At 49.4% G+C, this 17,560-nt stretch overlaps 2 protein-coding genes across 2 annotated transcripts; both read left to right on the top strand.

The window, feature by feature from the left end:
• The first annotated feature begins 129 nt into the window (after positions 1-129).
• rfx5 (regulatory factor X, 5) lies at positions 130-7,472 on the top strand. Its single transcript, XM_029513608.1, has 11 exons — positions 130-161; positions 1,178-1,332; positions 1,480-1,513; positions 1,595-1,677; positions 1,893-2,015; positions 2,115-2,231; positions 2,747-2,825; positions 3,113-3,311; positions 3,556-3,635; positions 3,715-3,840; positions 3,917-7,472. Exons 2-11 carry the CDS (start codon positions 1,211-1,213, stop codon positions 5,015-5,017), a joined length of 2,064 nt encoding a protein of 687 aa, XP_029369468.1. The 5' UTR covers positions 130-161; positions 1,178-1,210; the 3' UTR covers positions 5,018-7,472.
• Positions 7,473-11,733: 4,261 nt separating this feature from the next.
• LOC115050660 (phosphatidylinositol 4-kinase beta-like) lies at positions 11,734-16,543 on the top strand. Its single transcript, XM_029513607.1, has 13 exons — positions 11,734-12,199; positions 12,512-13,032; positions 13,273-13,728; positions 14,196-14,423; positions 14,498-14,752; positions 14,844-14,950; positions 15,033-15,137; positions 15,215-15,338; positions 15,432-15,545; positions 15,629-15,780; positions 15,892-16,024; positions 16,134-16,254; positions 16,362-16,543. The coding sequence occupies exons 1-13, from the start codon at positions 11,734-11,736 to the stop codon at positions 16,541-16,543; spliced, it is 2,964 nt and encodes a 987-aa protein (XP_029369467.1).
• Positions 16,544-17,560: the final 1,017 nt, after the last annotated feature.

The following is a 17,560-nucleotide window of genomic DNA, read 5'->3' as shown; positions in this document are numbered from 1 at the left end:
TTCTGCTGTACCAATGGAATTCCACTCACATTTGGTATCCGGGTGGATTAGCGACAGCGCACCAATAGCAGTAGACGTCAGCTTTGTAGTCAGGCAGACATAACGAAGTTGTCCAATCACAAAAAAATCTGTAAGGGGATTTTTGCTGTATCTTGGCTCAGGTACTTTCTTTTTCTTTTTAAAAATAATTACTCAAAAGCGGCCGACCGAACAGATGACATGTTAATAACAGAATAAATTGACCATCAGAGAGAATTATTCTGAAATTAAAAACAGCGTCTTAAAATATATTTAAAGGGTGTTTCGGGGCTTGATAGCTAACGCTATCTGTTAGCAACTGGCTAGGCTAGCTAGCTGGGAGCTTGTAGCTAGCTACGTCGGAGCGCGGCTAACATCGGCATCAGCTGGACCGCCGTGTATCGGTCCGGTGAGCCCGGTTCCCTCCGGTGTCAGAACCACCAACGGTTCTGTCCGTGATTTCAGCAGCTGATGGGTCGAGCTGTCGCGGTCTCGGGCAGCTAATGCAGCGGGTGTTTGCTGTCCGTTAGCCGGCTAACTGGCAGCAGTGATGTCGGTGGATGTCGGACTCATGCCGGTCAGCACCGGGAGCTCACCGGCACACTGCGGCCGCTCACACCTTCACAAGTACCGGTGTCGATGTCGGGGGAGGGCGGTGACGGTGGCCGCCGTGTACCGCAGGAGCATGCAACCTGTTCCGGCTGTTGGAGCAGCCTCCAGCGGCACCATGACAGCCGGCATGTGTCCCCTCCACCGAACTGAAGCCTGAGCTGAACCCGGGGGATGGAGGGGGCAGCTCCGGCGCTGCAGGACGGGCTGCCTGTCGCCTGTCTGCGGTCACCCGGGGTCAGTCCGGTCCGCTGGCTGGAAAAGTGTCAAACATCCTGAGTCGGCGGTTTTTGTCACACGCTGGGTGTTTTCTGAGCTGCTGTGACAGAAACAGCTCGGGATGTGTCTGTCAGTGATTTAAATATAAAGCAGACTAACAGGCCCAGTGTCAGGCTGTCACTTCGTGTTCAGCTCTGTGAATTGTGGTCATTTTGTTTGGTTTTTGTCTCTTTGCTGTCATCGGTGTCTGTGTTTTACCTCTGCGGTTGTTTTGGTGTTTGTTGTCTCTGACCTGAGCTGTGTGACCCCCCCCCCCCCCCCCCCCCCAAAGATGGTGGTGCTCAGCACTGGTTAGTTGGTCCAGATGTCGGAGGACCAGCGACACCCGCGGCCTGAGGTCTCCCGGCGGGGGGAGGGCAGCCTGGAGGTGGGGGAGGGCGACACCGAGCCCAGCATGCTGCTGCAGAAACTAAAGAGTAACATCTCGTAAGTGATTCAGGACCTGGAAGGTTTTCGAGGTCAGATGAATGCATGGAAGTTTAAAATGTTTCCATGAAGGTCCAGATGATGGGCCTATCTTCATCATCATCATCTTCATCATCTAACCTCACTGATAAGGTCTCTGTCTTGCAGGAAAAGCGTTCAGACCAAAGTGGATCAGATTCTGGTAAGATCTCCAGTCCAGATTAGTCCAGTCCAGATCAGTTCAGTCCAGATGGGTTGTAACTCTTTTCTTTTCCTTTCATAGCAAGAAATCCAGCGATTCTCTGACAATGACAAGTTGTACCTGTACCTCCAGCTGCCCTCAGGACCCAGCTCCGGAGACAAGAGGTCAGAGCTGCTGCCTCTAAACAACAGCATGATGCACTCATCCATAATGATAATGATCTATTTATAATGATTTTATTATATTGTATATATTTTTTCTCATTATTATTATTATTATTATTATTCTGTTACATTGCAAACAGTGTGTCTTGCTGCTGTGGCATGAGAATTTCCCAGTTTGGGATTAATAAAGTACATTTATCTATCTGTGAGAGCAGTGGTGGAGACTCCAGCTCGTTCAGCACAGCCGACCAGTTTCATACCTGTAACTGGATCCGCAGTCACCTGGAGGAGCACTCTGACACCTGCCTGCCCAAACAGGATGTCTATGAGACATACAAGTGAGAAAACAAAGATACAAGAGATTCTCAAAGACACACAATTCACATTGTATGGTTGTTATTGGTTTATGTGACCTCTGCCTGCTCCTCATCCTCCAGGAGATACTGTGAGAACCTGCAGCATCGTCCTCTGAGCGCCGCTAACTTTGGGAAGATCATCAGAGACATTTTCCCCAACATCAAGGCACGGCGGCTCGGTGGCCGAGGACAGTCAAAATATCCTTTAACCAACTCCCACACCTGAACATACGCACAGAGTGCACAGATCTTTTCCCAGTGATTTTACTTTTTTTTTTTTTTTAGTCCTGTTAATCTCACAGGAAGTGTCTCATCCACCATCAGCTGGTCTTTAGAGCTCCCTCATGGTTTGACCTGTGTTTTTTATATATAAACATATTTAGGGCATTAGAGGCCTTTGAACTGATTTTTCATCATTACTGCTCCAAAGAATGAGCAGAACTCCTGATCAGATAAAGATAGAAACTTCAGATCAGCTGTAGAACGACCCAAACACGAGAGGAATTTACCCTTGGAAAAGAAGAAAACATTCAGAGTCTGAACTGATCAGGCAGAATCAGATGAGTCTTGATATGAGGAGACTCGGAGACATTTAAAAAATTACAAACACAAAAGGGAGAAAAAACAAAAAAGCCTGAATGAAGCTCTAAAAGAAAATCCACAAACATTGAGGCTGCTTAGGTGCTAGTTGAATTCCTTAAACTGGATCATACATACTGTTACAGCGGCATCAGGAGGAAGACGGTCCTCAACATGCCTCTGCTGCCCAACCTGGACCTGAAGAACGACCCAGTACATGAACACTGTTTCTTCTATTATAATGTTCCTTTTTTTAATAAGCATGAATCCATTTTGTAGATAGATAGATAGATATATATACTATCTGTATCACAGGCTGGAAAATTGCAGTTATGGATTTGACCTCTTCAGACGAGAGCTGGTTAAGTCCTTAACGTCTCAGTCTGACATAAAGATCACCTGAGATCATAAATGCTTGACATGTATCTGTGTCTCCTCCTCCTCCTTTTCCGACCCTGAGCCTCCATTGGCTGTTGATGCTCCTTCCTCTTCCTTCTCAGGCAGAGCTGACCGAGCTGGTCCAGACCTATAAACAGGAAGTGACCGAGGCGGCCTGCGAACTTATCTGTGATTGGGCTCAGAAGATCCTGAAGCGCTCGTTTGATACGGTGGTGGAGATCGCTCGGTACCTGATCCAGGAGCACATCGTCAACCCTCGTTGCAGCCAGGCAGAGCTGGTCACATCCGCCGCGCTTGCAGGTCCGTCCTACTCAGTCTGGGCATAAGGTACCGTTGATGTTTCACAGGCCTTTGTCTGATGTGGACTTAGGAAAGTGCAGACATCCACAGCTGCTGCAACATCTTGGGGTTCAACTAATCAGCAAGGGTCATGTGACTTAAATATGTACTTCTATTCTGTCCTTCCTAGAAGGACTCGAGTCCAGATGTATCTGACGCAGGTTTTATTCTCAGATCATGTGACCTGCTGCTGTCTTGTCTGTAGGAGGTCCAGCTAAACCCCACAAGGTCATCAAGAAGGCTCCAGTCCAGTCGAAGGTGGAGGGGGAACCTGCAGACCAGAAGGTGCTCTGTCCTGTTTCAGGTCAGTCCCTGACCACATTCAGTCCTTTACTGCTGCTCACAGCTTTCTGTCTGTCTGCAGAGGGAACCCGGAGACTCGTCCTCCTCGTCTTCACTGAGGCCGCCATGCGGTGACAAATCTGCAGCCACCAAACCCTCTCCTCTGGACGCTCCTCCCCCCTCCTCCTCCTCTTCCCTGCGTCCTGCGGTAGGTCACTTTTTCTGTTATCCACAGTGAACAATTAATTAGCCGATCTGTGATCAATAACTGATTGGTGGTGCAGGTTGAAGCCTTCATGAAGCAGTTACCCAGAATACTCCCTCGGAGCTCCATCCCTGATAAGACCCAGCTCTCGGTCCGCTCTTCTCCACCCTCACTGGCGCCCAAAGATGCCTCTGGTGTGGGTGGGGCATCTGGGCCCGGTGGCCCGGCTGCCGCCGCTGCTGCTAGTGGGGGAGGGGTGAAGGTCATCGCCATGGCAACATTGCCCCAGCAGCAGGGTGCGCCTGTCCCTGTGATGATCCTGCCTCAGGGCTGCCTGTCCTACGAGAGGGAGGTTGCCCCGCTCCCACCGCCTCCCCCTCCTCAGCAGCAGCACACCCCAGCAGCCCCCACCTCTGTGGTCCAGAAGGTACGAGGAAACGCCAACAAGCGTCCCCTGGAGGCGGTGACGTCTGGCAACACAGCAGGCGGGTCTGGAGGCTCCGCTACCAATGCCCCTCCGTTGAAACGCAAACGTGGACGACCCAGGAAGCCTCGGCCGGAGGATGCCCCCCCACCTCCTGTTGCAGCTGCTCTTCCTCCTCCACCCCCACCTCCTGTGCCCTCGTCCCACCCTTCCATCATCACGCCACTGACTGGTGGCGTCATCCATAAGGCGTCGTCCTCGTCGTCCTCGTGCTCGCAGCCAGTGCTGGAATTGGTGATCCAAGACCAGTCTGGTCTCGTTCTTAGTCAGCTGCCAGCAGTGTCAGACCACCGGGGGGTGGTTGTCCAGTGTCAGCCAGGTGGGGGGGCTGAATCGGACCGTCACACCCGGCCGCTGCTGCTTCTCCCAAGTCCAGGGAACCCCAGCTGGGAGCTGGCAGCATCGGGACGGACCCAGATGGTTGAGGTGATCCAGAAAGCTCCAAGGCCCAGCAACAATAACAGCAGTGGACCCCCCCCTGCAGTGAACCTCCCTGCCCCCACCCCTCCCCTGCCCCCGGTGCAGGAGAACCAGGCAGAGGTGGAGATCACACTCACACCGATGGAGCTGCAGCCCCTAATTCCTGCTTCCTCTTCTTCTTCTGCTGCTGCGGTCGCCTCCCCCTTCCCCACGGCTGTGAAGAGTGAGGATGAGGAGGGTGGAGGCAGCACTTCCTCAAAGAGAGAGGGACACTAACTCTGTTCTTTAATTTTTTTTTCTTTTTACCAGCCGCTCCCTTACTCAGCTTTTACCTCACCTGCAACACAGCCCCACCCCCTTACCTCTCTTCTTCCTCATTGGTGGAAATCCCAGATTGGCAGCAGCAGAGAGCCAGTCACTGAGGATAAATGATGCCAAAACATCAACATGCTGCCCTTCCACTGCACTTGTAAACAGACTGGACACTGACTGACTGTACCTTCCTCTGATTCAGTGCTTCCTTGTGTCCTTGTCTCCTCACCTTTTGACCTTCTCTGTGCTGAGGTCTGATCATCTGCTGCGGCACCTCCGTTGCAACAGACTGATGAAGAAATGGGGAGATGACAGAGGAGAAGAAGCAGAAAAGGAGATGTGTTGAGTTCAGCCTGAGATGGGCCGACACGACGGGTCAGCCCTCTGACAGAGCTGGGCCTTGGGTCCATTTCAGTGTACTTAAGGGGAACGAGATCTAGACTGGAGGATGTCGATCAGGTTCTCTCACTGAGAACAATCAAGGCGGGAAAATGTAGTTTTTGACTGAACAAACACCGAAGCTCAGCTCTGTGTCCTGTTTTCAACAGGTGGGGGAGTGTGTTGTCAGTGTCGGTACAATGGATACTCCTCTGTGTGTGTGTGTGTGTGTGTGGTGTGTGTGTGTGTGTTTTCCTATCACCTAGACAGCTGGTGTAAAAAGGGGCTAATTATTGATGAGAGATTTTAAATTCCTTATTATTCCAATTTATTTATCTTCTGCAGATAGAAAAAATACTCTCAGATTAAATTTAATTTACAATTAAATGACTTTGATAAAATAATTTAATTTAAAAAATGGAACAGAAACTTCCAGTCAGATGATCAGGGCTGGGTTCATTTAATGAGATGGTTCAGGTTGTATGACCCTTCACTGACTTCAGTGTCATAAGACTGTCATGTCTGTGCAGCTGCTCAGTTTAGCCTGTTTCACGTCAGTTTTAAACCTAGTGATTGCATCAGCAATTCATCTGCTGATTCACTGATCGACTGTGTCATCTAATGCTGATATAAATGTCACACGACCTAAACACCAAAGTCAGCTGATTGACTGGAAATGAGATAACGAACCTGAAAGGAAGTCCAGTTGGTCAGGCTTGCTGTGTTTTCTTCGCTAAATTCCCTCTTTGCATTTCCTGATCAATATCTCACCACAATGTGACATGACCAATCAGACGTTCCCTCCTCCAGTCAGAGTGAGGAGCAGCCATCAACAAAAACTCTTATTTTGAAAAGATCCTTTAGTGGAAATAAATCTAATGAAATCAGCTTTTCTTCAGATTAACAGGCCTCATGTCTCTAACAGATATACAAGATGAAGCTGTATTCACTGATGAAACAAAAACTACACAATAGATGTTTGTAAAACATTCATCTGTTGAGTCATCAGGAGATTAATTCATAATTGAGATAATCAAAGATATAGTTAATCATCTGATTATTATTCAGATAAGTGTAAAAGAAACAAAAGTAAAATTCTCAATGAAAAGTTTGTTTTTCTTCAGAACTAAAAATTCATCAAAATCAAAACTTTTTCAGTTCTGAATTAACAAAACTGCTGGTTGATGAGCTGTCAATCCAATTTGTTCTTCACCTCCTCAGTCCTCACTGTTGATCATCACAGACGTAAAAACACCTAGTGTAGGTATGAGTTCAGCCCTGTGTGTCTGTGTGTGTTTGTGTTGTCTCTCCGTCCTGTGACATCGAGCACTTCAGGTCAGTTAAAGGGATACTGCAAACTTCTGACTGTTAAAACGTGTTGCATGACAGGAAAGTGGTTTGTAGCCCTTGTCATTTACCAGCATGGCCAATAATGTCCACTTAACGGGAGCACTAACGAGGCACACGTGTCATTTCCTGTCACTGCAGTGAAGTTTTTCCACCAAGTGGGATAACTGGGTGTTTCACTTTAACGGCTGAGTCTCCGCCCTTTTCAGACTGAAACTAATGAAAAGTTGCACTGTTAAAGACGTTAAATAAGAAAGTCCTTGTACGTTATGAGTTTATTGTTTATATGCATTGAGAAAATACATCAAGTATTTATGGGTGATGATGTAACATTGTGCTTTCTGCTTGCACTCAGCCAGAGACCGACTCTGCAGCGTCGGCTTTATTTTTTATTGCAAGATTTTGGTCAAAATACTTTTTTAAAGTGTTCACTGTAAATAAAGAGGGGAACTTTCAGTTCTATTAAAGAGACAAAGACTTTAAAACAACATTTCACTTACTGAGCAATGAAATGAACATCTGCTGCCTGAACTGGACCAACGAATGTTGACCAACAAATTAGTTTAGTTGATTTGGGACTTGTAGCTTCTGACTCGGGCCAGACTCAAAGGTCAGCAGGTCTTGTTGGTCAAGACTTTATATGTTTTAGTCAATTTGATGAAGGAGATTTTTTAGTAAAGTCTCTTGGAGAAAGGTTTCTGGTCACTTTATTGTCCTCACCTAACAACTTCAGAAGAAGTGAAATGTTGCTTTTTGTCTTGTTTGGAATCACCGTTAAAGGTTGAAAGAGAGCCTGATGTTTCCTCCAGCGATTTCCCTCGGCAGGACCTACTGGGCTGAACTTGGCAAACTGGACAGGAAGTCAATTTGGTCAGAAACAAGGAGGTGATGGAGGATGTCTCAGGTCGGACCAGTTTGGACCGTTAACTGGGCCAACTGGACATGACGTGTATCCTGAGGACACCGGATGGATGTTTGGACCTGGTGAATCTGGGAGAAGTTCAGATGTATAAATGTTTGGGAGGAAGCTCTGTGGACATTCAGACCCCCAGGACAACTGGACTGGCCTGTGGAGGACAGCTCTCTGTTCCTCTGGAAGGGCATTGTGATCTTAATGTGTCGGTGATGCCAGTTTTGTCCCAGTCCGTCCTGCAGAGGGAGCTCTGGTTTAAGGGGGTTGGTGTTTGCTGGATCTTTCACTGTGGAGCCACAATGCTCAAAAAAATTTACAAACAAAAGAAACGGGTCAGATAATCAAAGATTAATGGATCGGGATTCGGGTAGCAGTGCGTTGACTTTAAAGGATCAGACTCAATGACACAACGTCCTCTGATGTCACTTCCTGTACGGGATCATTTCAACAAACATCTTTGTTCAGCTTATTTAATTTCACCATCTAATGTCAGGTCATTTTGAGTTTTCAAATGTTCCAACATTACTGTGATGTAATTTAAGCTTCACTTTGATTCAACCAGCTCAGATTCTAGTCCCAAAACCTGGCCTGAATCAGATGGAGGATTTTATTATTTGAATTGTTCCCCTGTTGATGAAGACCCTCTGGACTAATGAGCTGATACAGGACTTATTCTCTAATGTCCATTTGGGCCAGGAGGAACCAGTTTAGATGTCTTTCAGTCTGTTTCTGAGATGACGGTCGTCAGTCAGCAGCAGAAAGTTAAACTTCTGCTCAGTCCAGTTTCTAATTTGTTAGAATTTTTTGTTCTCACTTCAACACAAACCGTAAAGTGAGTCAGCGAATCCAAGGCAAGGTGACGAGACGTTTGGTCGGCGAGCTGATCCCGGTCCAACGCTGCGAATCACATGTTGGTGCTGAAGTCCTAGCCAGAGCTGGAGGTGATTCTCGTCGGTCTGAGTCCTGGTCTGGGACTCTGTCAGGCGGCAGCACCTGCAGCTTCCTGCTGTGACTGTTTGGTGTTTTTCTGATTGAATCTTGCAGGTTTTTCTTTGTGTCTGTTTCCTGTCTGTTGTTGTACAGTTTGTTGATGTGTTTTCTTCTTCTGACTTTTGCTGATCTTTTACATCTGTTTTTGTTGTGAAAGACGCAGCGGCTTCCTGCATGGTTTCCTCCCTGTGGCTATCTGTTTCTCTGTGTCGACCCCCCCCCCCCCTTTGGTTTGGAAACCAAATCAGTAAAATGCACCTTTACTTTTAATGTGCGAGTCTGTTTTGTGTGTTTCTGCAGTTTGTTTTAATGACAGACTCACAACATTAATCTGGATCTATTTTCCTACTGACTGACTGGAATAAAGGATGTGACATCACCGGCAGGAAGCTAATTCTGATCTGACTCCTTCTTTCCTTCTGCTGTCAGCAGGGGGCGCTCTTTGATCCTCTCTTAGGAAAAACTTTAACTAAGGTGAGATTTGACAGAAGGGAACAGCTGTGTGAAGGCTAATTAAGTGACGCAATATAAATATTGCTTTTACGGGGGAAAAGGGGTGGGGTCAAAGTTCGTGTAAAAATCGAAATATTGATGTCATAGAGAAAAGATGTTTATCATATAATTTATGAGCAGATCTAACTCCGGAACGGCTCCGTCCTCCGCCGGCCGTCGACTCTCACCGGATCCGTCTGTCACGCGCACTGTTGCGGCTCCGCCGGACTCACGAGATCTCGTGAATTCACGCACAATCGCGCGATATAGCCGGCTGTAGTTTCTGTAAACAAAACCACAAAAGCATTGAAACAGTTCGTGTCCATCCAGAGGACATTTAATTTTCCATCCGCTCCATTTACTCCTGCGTCCTCCTCACAGCTGTCTTTATAAAAAGGATGTGACGGGTTATAGATTATTCTGTGATTTGGACCTCCAGAATCAGCATCTCCGGTCCACGGTGTCAGCGGGGTGACCTGTTGACTTCACCCATTGTGACGTCATCAAGGTGTGAAATACGAGGTAACACGGGGTATTTTATTTTGAAAATACACCGGATGCTTTATTTTGAGTCTGTACACAATTTTCCGGTATCCTGCTGAATGAGAGCTCTGAGTATCTGCTGCGGAAAGCTGCCGGTTACCGGAGCTGGAAGCACACACCTATCGGCTCTGCCGCCGTTCCGCATCCGGTGGGATTTGTGGGATTCGTGTGTGTGGGGGGAGGTAGCGATGTGTTGTTGTTGTTTTCTGCAGCCTCTTTCTTATCGTGACGTCACAGAAACCTTCTGACCATTGAAACTGTTTATTTGGAGAACCGTGGAGGAGTGTGTGTGTGTGTGTGTGTGTGTGTGTGTGTATTAGTGGTTCTGTTTCCAAACGGAAACAGGAAACAGAACCAAAACTAGAAGGTCCGGAAAGGTAACCGGAACCGGTACTATCTTGACTTCAAAGTAAAGGCCCACACAGACAAGTTGCACACATTGACAGACGATCTCTGGCCTCGGACCTGGGCTCTGCAGTCTCTGCCGTGACCAGCAGGGGGCGGCCCACTGGAACAGGAAGTCAGACTGTCCTGAAGTGTCCACTGATCCCGTCTACGTCTTACTGAACCGGACTTTGTGCTTTTATTGTGTGAACTCAACGGAAGTGTGTGGGTTCAGACTGCGGCTGTCTTGATGGATGTTGCGTCACCGCTGCTTTAAAGCGGAGTCGGTCTGATCCGGGCCGAGAACCAGATGGACCGTTTCAGACCTGAAAACCGGGACTGAGACCGGAACAAAACCGGCTCAAAGACCTGGACTCAGAGCGCGAAGAGCCGGGACCAGAGCCGGAGCGAGCCCGGAGGCCTGGAACTCTGAGCCGGAGACAGGCCGCTGCAGTTCCCGGTAGGTGTTCCTCCTCCGCCGCTTCTCCTTTCTCTGTCCTGGTCCGGTCCGGTCCGGTCCGCTTCTGCAGTCGGGGATCGTCCCTGTTGTCCCGGTGATGGTCTCGGGGCTGAGGGCCTGGTCCTGCCCGACCCGGCTCCTCCTCCCCCGGTTTGTTTTCATCAGGAGCCACCAACCCCCCCCCCCCCCCGAAAATCCAGAGAATGTCGTGACGTCACTATTTAGCCGTTTCACCCTCTTCCTCTGGCCCTTCAGGGCAGATCATGTGGGGCCCCTGAGGGTCCCTCGCCCCCCCCCCCCCCCCCCCCCCCCAGACTCAACATGCTGCCAGCTTTCTCTCTGGTTCTGGTCCAGTCCGGGTCAGAAGTCCAGCTGCCCTGATCCACCTGTTTTTCTGTGTTCAGTGGTTGACCTTCTGAGGCTCCGCCCACTCCAGCACCTTTAGTTGGTGTTTTACTTTGAAAACGGCAGTGTTATATTAGAAAAGGTTTTATTGTGAAAAGCCAAGCCACAACAGAAGAACCTCAAGTGAATAGAAATCCATTGATGGATCGCTACAGAAAAGTTTTAACAGTCAAACAGATTTAATAGCGGACGACAAACAAATGAATCTGACAGAAAACATCAGCTTCATGGAGCTTTTTGTGGGGAAACCTCCTCAGCTGTTTCTTCAGAAAATCTTCTGTTGGAGAAAATGTTGACTGAAAAAAATCTGCTTCACAGATTCTGACAGAAACAGCCCGATTAAAGGCCGAGACCTGAAGTCCAAACTCCCCTCACATCAAATGCAGACTAACAATCTGAGCACAACGACAGCACAAACATTAGTACAGTTTGTGTGTGTGTGTCCTCCACCCAGTTTGATGCTCCAGAAACTCAACATCTGGAAACCATCTCACACACACACTCTCTCTCTCTCTCTCTCTCTCTCTCTGCTGTGATGACATCATGCTCAGCTGTGTGCAAACAGCGTGTCCTTGTGATGATGTCATCAGCAGGAGTTTGACCCAGGTCCAACACCAGCACCAGGATCAGGATTCTGCAGCTGGAATGGTTATCTGATTAAAGCAGCTCGCTGTTTCCTTTCTCGGTGGTCCATACCTCAGAGGCTGTGTCTCTGGAAATAGCTGCTTCAAAGTGTCTCTCTCTCTCTCGATAGGTCCCTCCACCAACATGGCTGAAGCCGAGGTCTCCCTGTCATCGGCTCTCCAGCCGCTCCATCTTAGCCCCGCCCACTCTGCTCTTCCCCCTCCTTCCTCCTCCCCCACCACCTTCTCTTGCCCCTCCTCCCCTTCCAGTGCCTCCTCTTCCTCTTCTTCCTCCTCCTCTTCCTCCTGCTCTGAGAGCTCCTCAGACTGTCCGAACCATCATCATCATCACCACCATCACCAACCCCGCCCTCAACTTCAGCTGCCCCCGCCACCCCCCATTGAGCATCCGTCCTCCCCAAGCGCCAGTCCCCGTAGCTCTTCCCCCAGTGGGAGCATCGGCAGCTCCGGCAGTTTGGGCAGCAGCAGCACCAGCGAAGGCATCGGCAGCAGCAGCGCGTCTATCGGCGGTGGCGACCTTCGAGGGCCAAGTCCGCCTCTAGACGTCATCTCAGAGGACGCCATGGAGATGGACCTGGGAGTCGACCAAGGTAACCCAAAACAAGCTTGATTGATGGATTGATTCAAAATTGATCAGGCTCAAACCAAACTTTCAGGTTAAAGTCAGACTCATTCGAAGCTTCAGGAAATTCCTGTGAATGACGTAGTCCTGATCTAGGTTTAGGGTGAAGGACTCAGGCCAGACCATAATGAGGAGTTCCATCTGTGAACACACAAAAGAAGAGCGCGGAAACTTCTGTTTCAGGACAAACTCTAGATAGACCCACAGAGACCCGGCTCCAGAATGTTTGTTCCTCCAGACATTCAGGATCAAAGTTCTCAGATTCTGCTTTCTGTTTCAGTCATCGACCCTGAAGTTGCTCTGAAGGCTTGTCAGGAAGTTCTTCTGAAGGTCAAACAGCAAAACAGGAAAGTGCCTGAACAGCAGCAGCTGGACAACAGACAACTGGAGGATCAACAACAACACAATGTGGACCCGACGGAGCTCAGCGGTCCTCAGTGGCTCCTCAGCGCTGACAGCAGCTCCATCAAAGAGGAGGATGAAGGTGAGGAGGAGGAGGGGCCTTCTGGATGTGTTCACCTGCAAACCCGGGCTCCTTCAGCCCAGCAGGAGTTGTCTTTTCTGCCGTCTGCGGCAGCGTCCAAACAGTCCTGGCTGCTGCGCCTCTTTGAGTCCAAGCTGTTTGACGTTTCCATGGCGATCTCCTACCTGTACAAGTCCAAGGAGCCGGGCGTCCAGGCGTACATCGGCAACCGACTCTTCAGCTTCCCCGACAGCGAGGTGGACTTCTACCTCCCGCAGCTGTTCAACATGTATGTCCACATGGACACCGAGGTGGGGGACGCCATCAGACCGTACCTGGTGAGTTCTGAGATGCCTGCTCAGCTGATCAGCTGTCCTGGATCAGGTCTGGATAGTCTGGTCTTCATGGACAACATCAACCCTCCACCATACTGAGAAGGTGCAGTTCTTGGACAGCCCAATGAACTGCGGCTTCTCAGTACGGGATGGGGGGTAACCAGGGGGCAAACAGGGAACAACTGGACCTGGTACAGATCAGATTGTGTTCTGGTGTCTGATGTCCGTTCTGGTCTCTGTCAGATCCACCGCTGCAGATGCAGCATCACCTTCTCGCTGCTGTCCGCCTGGTTGTTGGGCGCCTATTCCTCCGACATGCATATCTCCACCCAGCGTCACTCCAGAGGAGCCAGACTGAGGAAGCTCATCCTGTCCGACGAACTCAAACCATCTAGTCTGTCCGATGCTTCCCGGTCGACGTCAGCCTCCATGTCTGAAAGTCCAATGGCATCGCCGTCTCACCGCCGCTGTCACCACAGACACAACAGCAGCAACATGGAGGCCTCCAGCCCCCCGTCCTCTACGTCCTCCACGCCCTGTCCAGAGAGCCTCGTCCCGAGGGAGGACGACGTCTTTGTCTCCCCGTCCAGAAGGACCCACCAGAGGTCCAAGTCAGACGCAACCACAGCAGGCAGCGGGCCTGGCGCCGGCCTCCGGCGGACCGGCAGCAGCCCAAAGGTGGAGGCAGTTCATGAAGGGGTAAGGGCCGGTTTTTCTTTGTTTCCATGACAACATCAGGGACAAAAGCTGGTCTCATAATGTTCATGTAATAAACTCAGAGAAACGAAATCAGTTTAATTAAATAACAGTTTTCATGAATGAAACATTTAGGCCATAAAATGCTGACCTGGAGGGGGTCAACTTGGCCCAGGTCAGAGAGTCCACCAGGTTTGAAGGGTCTGGGTGTGGTTGCCATGGCAACAGAGATACCAGAAAACACAGCTGATTATTGATGAAATCGTTGAATATTAACACGTTAAAGAACTGATTCAGGACTCGGAGGACAAGGTTCTGCAGAATCTGGCTCAGGGGGCAGCTCAGTCAGGCTGTTTTCTGCAGCTGGTGATTATTGATCATCAGAAACTGATTGTCCACCAGCAGATCTGAACTGTCTGACTGCAGTGATGCATGATGGGAAGGTGACCCTGAACCTGGTCTCTCTGCAGCCAGAGCGTCTGCGTCCTCAGCGGGAATTTGTCAAGTCTCTGCTATGCATCGGGAAGCGTTTGGCGACCCTGCCGACCAAAGAGCAGAAGACGCAGCGCCTGATCTCCGAGCTGTCGCTGCTCAACCACAAGCTGCCGGCGAGGGTATGGCTTCCCACCGCAGAGCATCAGCACCACGTCTGCAGGATCCCACACACGCAGGCCGTGGTCCTCAACTCCAAAGATAAGGTACCGGGGGGGCAGGGCAACCAGTTGACTTCAACCTGCTCCAGATGCTAATTTAACTTCCTGCTCCTCTTCAGGCACCGTACATCATCTATGTTGAAGTCCTGGTCTGTCAGAGCTTCGAGACTTCTCCAGTTCCCGTTCGAATCCCAGAGACCAGAATCCGTTCGGCCCGGTCTGCAGAAAACCTGGACTGCGGCAGTGGCGTCACCACAGCGAACCCCAGCGGGATGACATCAGAGCACAGAGCAGGAAGTTTCTCTGCCGTCCAAAACTACGACAATGATGACGAGGCATGGGCCACCGACGACATTGGACAGCTGCAGGTGGAGGTGAGAGGTCACCTGATCCGGGAAGACAAGGCAGATGCACAACTCAACACAACTCACTGTGTCTGTCTGCTTGTGTGTGTGTTTGTTTCAGGCAGAGGCTCAGACCAGCAGCAGCGACAACATCAGTCAGTTTTCAGTCGACAGCATCACGAGTCTGGAGAGTAAAGAGCCAGTTTTCATTGCTGCTGGAGACATCAGGTACACAACAATCATACTGACACTGAATGAGTCCAGTTCCATGAGTACAGCTGATCTCTGTCTGGTTCTGGTTCTGGTTCAGACGCCGCCTGTCAGAGAACCTTGCTCAAACTCCGACCACGTTCAGGAGGGACCCTGAGGACCCGTCGGCGGTTGCTCTCAAAGAACCCTGGGGGGAAAAAGTCAGGTAAGGTCACGAATGCCACCACAAAGGCATGTTTCAATTACCATGACGACATTGACAGTTCGGGACTGTGTCCACAGGCGGATCAGGGAGGGTTCACCGTACGGTCACCTGCCCAGCTGGAGGTTACTGTCGGTCATCGTCAAGTGTGGAGATGACCTGAGGCAGGAGCTGCTGGCCTATCAGGTGCTCCGACAGCTGCAGGTACAGCTTCACCTGGACGCTCACCAACTCACCTGTCCAGTCCTCAGGCTGACTGACCTGTGTGTGTGTGTGTGTGTGTGTGTGTGTGTCCAGTCCATCTGGCAGCACGAACGAGTTCCTCTGTGGATTAAACCTTACAAAATCCTTGTGATGTCATCAGATAGCGGGATGATTGAACCTGTCATCAATGCAGTGTCTCTGCACCAGGTACACAGAGGATTCTGGGAAACTGATGCTCTGGTTACCAGAGAAACCCCAGGATTCACCGCAGATGTGTTCTTCTTCTGCAGGTGCGTAAACAGAGTCAGCTGTCTCTGCTCGACTACTTCCTGCAGGAACATGGCAGCTACACCACTGAGGCTTTCCTCACGGCGCAGAGGAACTTCGTCCAGAGCTGCGCTGGCTACAGCCTCATCTGCTACCTGCTGCAGGTCAAAGACAGGTGGGACACGCCCACACGGCCCCGATTGGACAAAATTCTGTCAGCAGTTCCTCATTATAATCAGGGAAATCAGTTTCCCCTGTGTTCAGTCTTTATACTGTCCCTGTGCAGACACAACGGGAACATCCTGCTGGACTCTGAAGGCCACATCATCCACATCGACTTCGGCTTCATCCTGTCCAGCTCTCCTCGGAACCTCGGCTTCGAGACGTCGGCCTTCAAACTCACCTCCGAGTTCGTAGATGTGAGTAAATGGCACTTCCTGTTTCTCAGCTGAGCTTCCTGCTCCGCTGGCTTCCAGGTGTTTGGGGGGGGGCGTTCAGGGACCAGGGTGACAGGTGTGTGCATTTCAGGTGATGGGGGGTCTGAACGGTGACATGTTCATCTACTACAAGATGCTGATGCTTCAGGGTCTGATTGCAGCCAGGAAGCACATGGAGAAGGTTCTGCAGATCGTGGAGATCATGCAACAAGGTGATGTGCGCACACACACACATACATACACACACACACACGTTGTCAGCTCTGAGGTGTCAGGCTACAGGTCCTAGTCTGACCTGGTCGTCCTGCCCCCCTCCCAGGTTCCCACCTGCCCTGTTTCCATGGGTCCAGCACCATCCGGGGCCTGAAAGAACGTTTCCACATGAGTCTGACGGAGGAGCAGCTGCAGCTGCTGATCGATCAGCTGGTTGATGGATCGATGCGCTCCATCACCACCAAACTCTATGACTCCTTCCAGTACGTCACCAACGGCATCATGTGACCACACATCTGGGTCCTGCTCAGTCCTCCTGGACCTGAACCTGGATCTGGAATAAGACCAGATCTTCACTTGATCTGAACTTTGATCTTGTTGAAGAAGATGAAACTCACAGAGCAGACCTGGACCTGGACAGTTTCTCCAACATCATTGTCTCTGTCCTGCGAACTAACACACTAACCATGTGTGAGCATATTTAACAAAGGCAGAAACAGAAACATTCCTGTGAACGAGAAGATCTGTGTCCTGGATATGTGAATGTGTTTTTTTTTTTTTGTTTGTTTGTTTGTTTGTTTGTTTTTTTTAAACCGTCCACTAAAACTAAACAGACGTGTCCTCAGTGTTGAGGAGTGAACACTTTCTTTCTGTACGTTAACACTTCCTGTTGATACTCACGTTGTGACATTACAGAGGCTTTATTCCAGTTTCATATTTGCATCATTTCTCTTCTGATTACAACATTCAAGACATTTTTAGCAGGTTAGCATAGACTAGATAACAAATCCAGTAGATGCGGTGTTAGTTAGCATTACCTGAACTGATTAGCTTGTAGCTAAGTTTGTAGCTACCTGCTTATCAGAACGAACGTAGAATAGCTGAGCAGACACGAGTTAGCAATCTAGCCGGCACGCTTGTTTTGCTCAAGTTTAGAACTAAGTTGGGTTTGGAGTTTAAAGTTAGCAGAGATGGAACAAAACCAACCTTCGTTAAAGAGTCATGCTAATGGCTAGCAATCTGATGATATGAAATAAAACAGATGTAGCCTGTTTTTCTTCTATTTGCAAATTAATGTAAATGACGGAATGTTTATTTAAACGTTCATTTTCAAATAAAAAATGTTCAGAATGCTGGTCACTAGCTCATAACGCTAATTTCACATTTCAGACTTAAAAGTTTGTTTTCATTCTTATGGACTTTAGCTCATTCACAAACTTTAATTCTCGTCAGACTGATTTCTTGTCTATCGTCACAGTTTTCCGTATCTCTTAATTTTTCTGAAGGTTTATGGATCAGCCACAA

Source organism: Echeneis naucrates, chromosome 11 (assembly GCF_900963305.1).
Source record: "Echeneis naucrates chromosome 11, fEcheNa1.1, whole genome shotgun sequence".
Taxonomy (NCBI): Eukaryota; Metazoa; Chordata; class Actinopteri; order Carangiformes; family Echeneidae; genus Echeneis; species Echeneis naucrates.
This window is presented reverse-complemented; position numbering and strand designations above follow the sequence as displayed.

Bases quoted from the DNA above. Each gene is read 5' to 3' on its own strand.
- LOC115050660 (XM_029513607.1), top strand. From the start codon at position 11,734: ATGGCTGAAGCCGAGGTCTCCCTGTCATCGGCTCTCCAGCCGCTCCAT. The intron at 13,033-13,272 runs GTGAGTTCTGAG...GGTCTCTGTCAG, and splicing joins ACGCCATCAGACCGTACCTG to ATCCACCGCTGCAGATGCAG. The intron at 14,951-15,032 runs GTACACAACAAT...GTTCTGGTTCAG, and splicing joins ATTGCTGCTGGAGACATCAG to ACGCCGCCTGTCAGAGAACC.
- rfx5 (XM_029513608.1), top strand. From the start codon at position 1,211: ATGTCGGAGGACCAGCGACACCCGCGGCCTGAGGTCTCCCGGCGGGGG. The intron at 1,333-1,479 runs GTAAGTGATTCA...TCTGTCTTGCAG, and splicing joins AAACTAAAGAGTAACATCTC to GAAAAGCGTTCAGACCAAAG. The intron at 2,826-3,112 runs GTACATGAACAC...CTTCCTTCTCAG, and splicing joins TGGACCTGAAGAACGACCCA to GCAGAGCTGACCGAGCTGGT.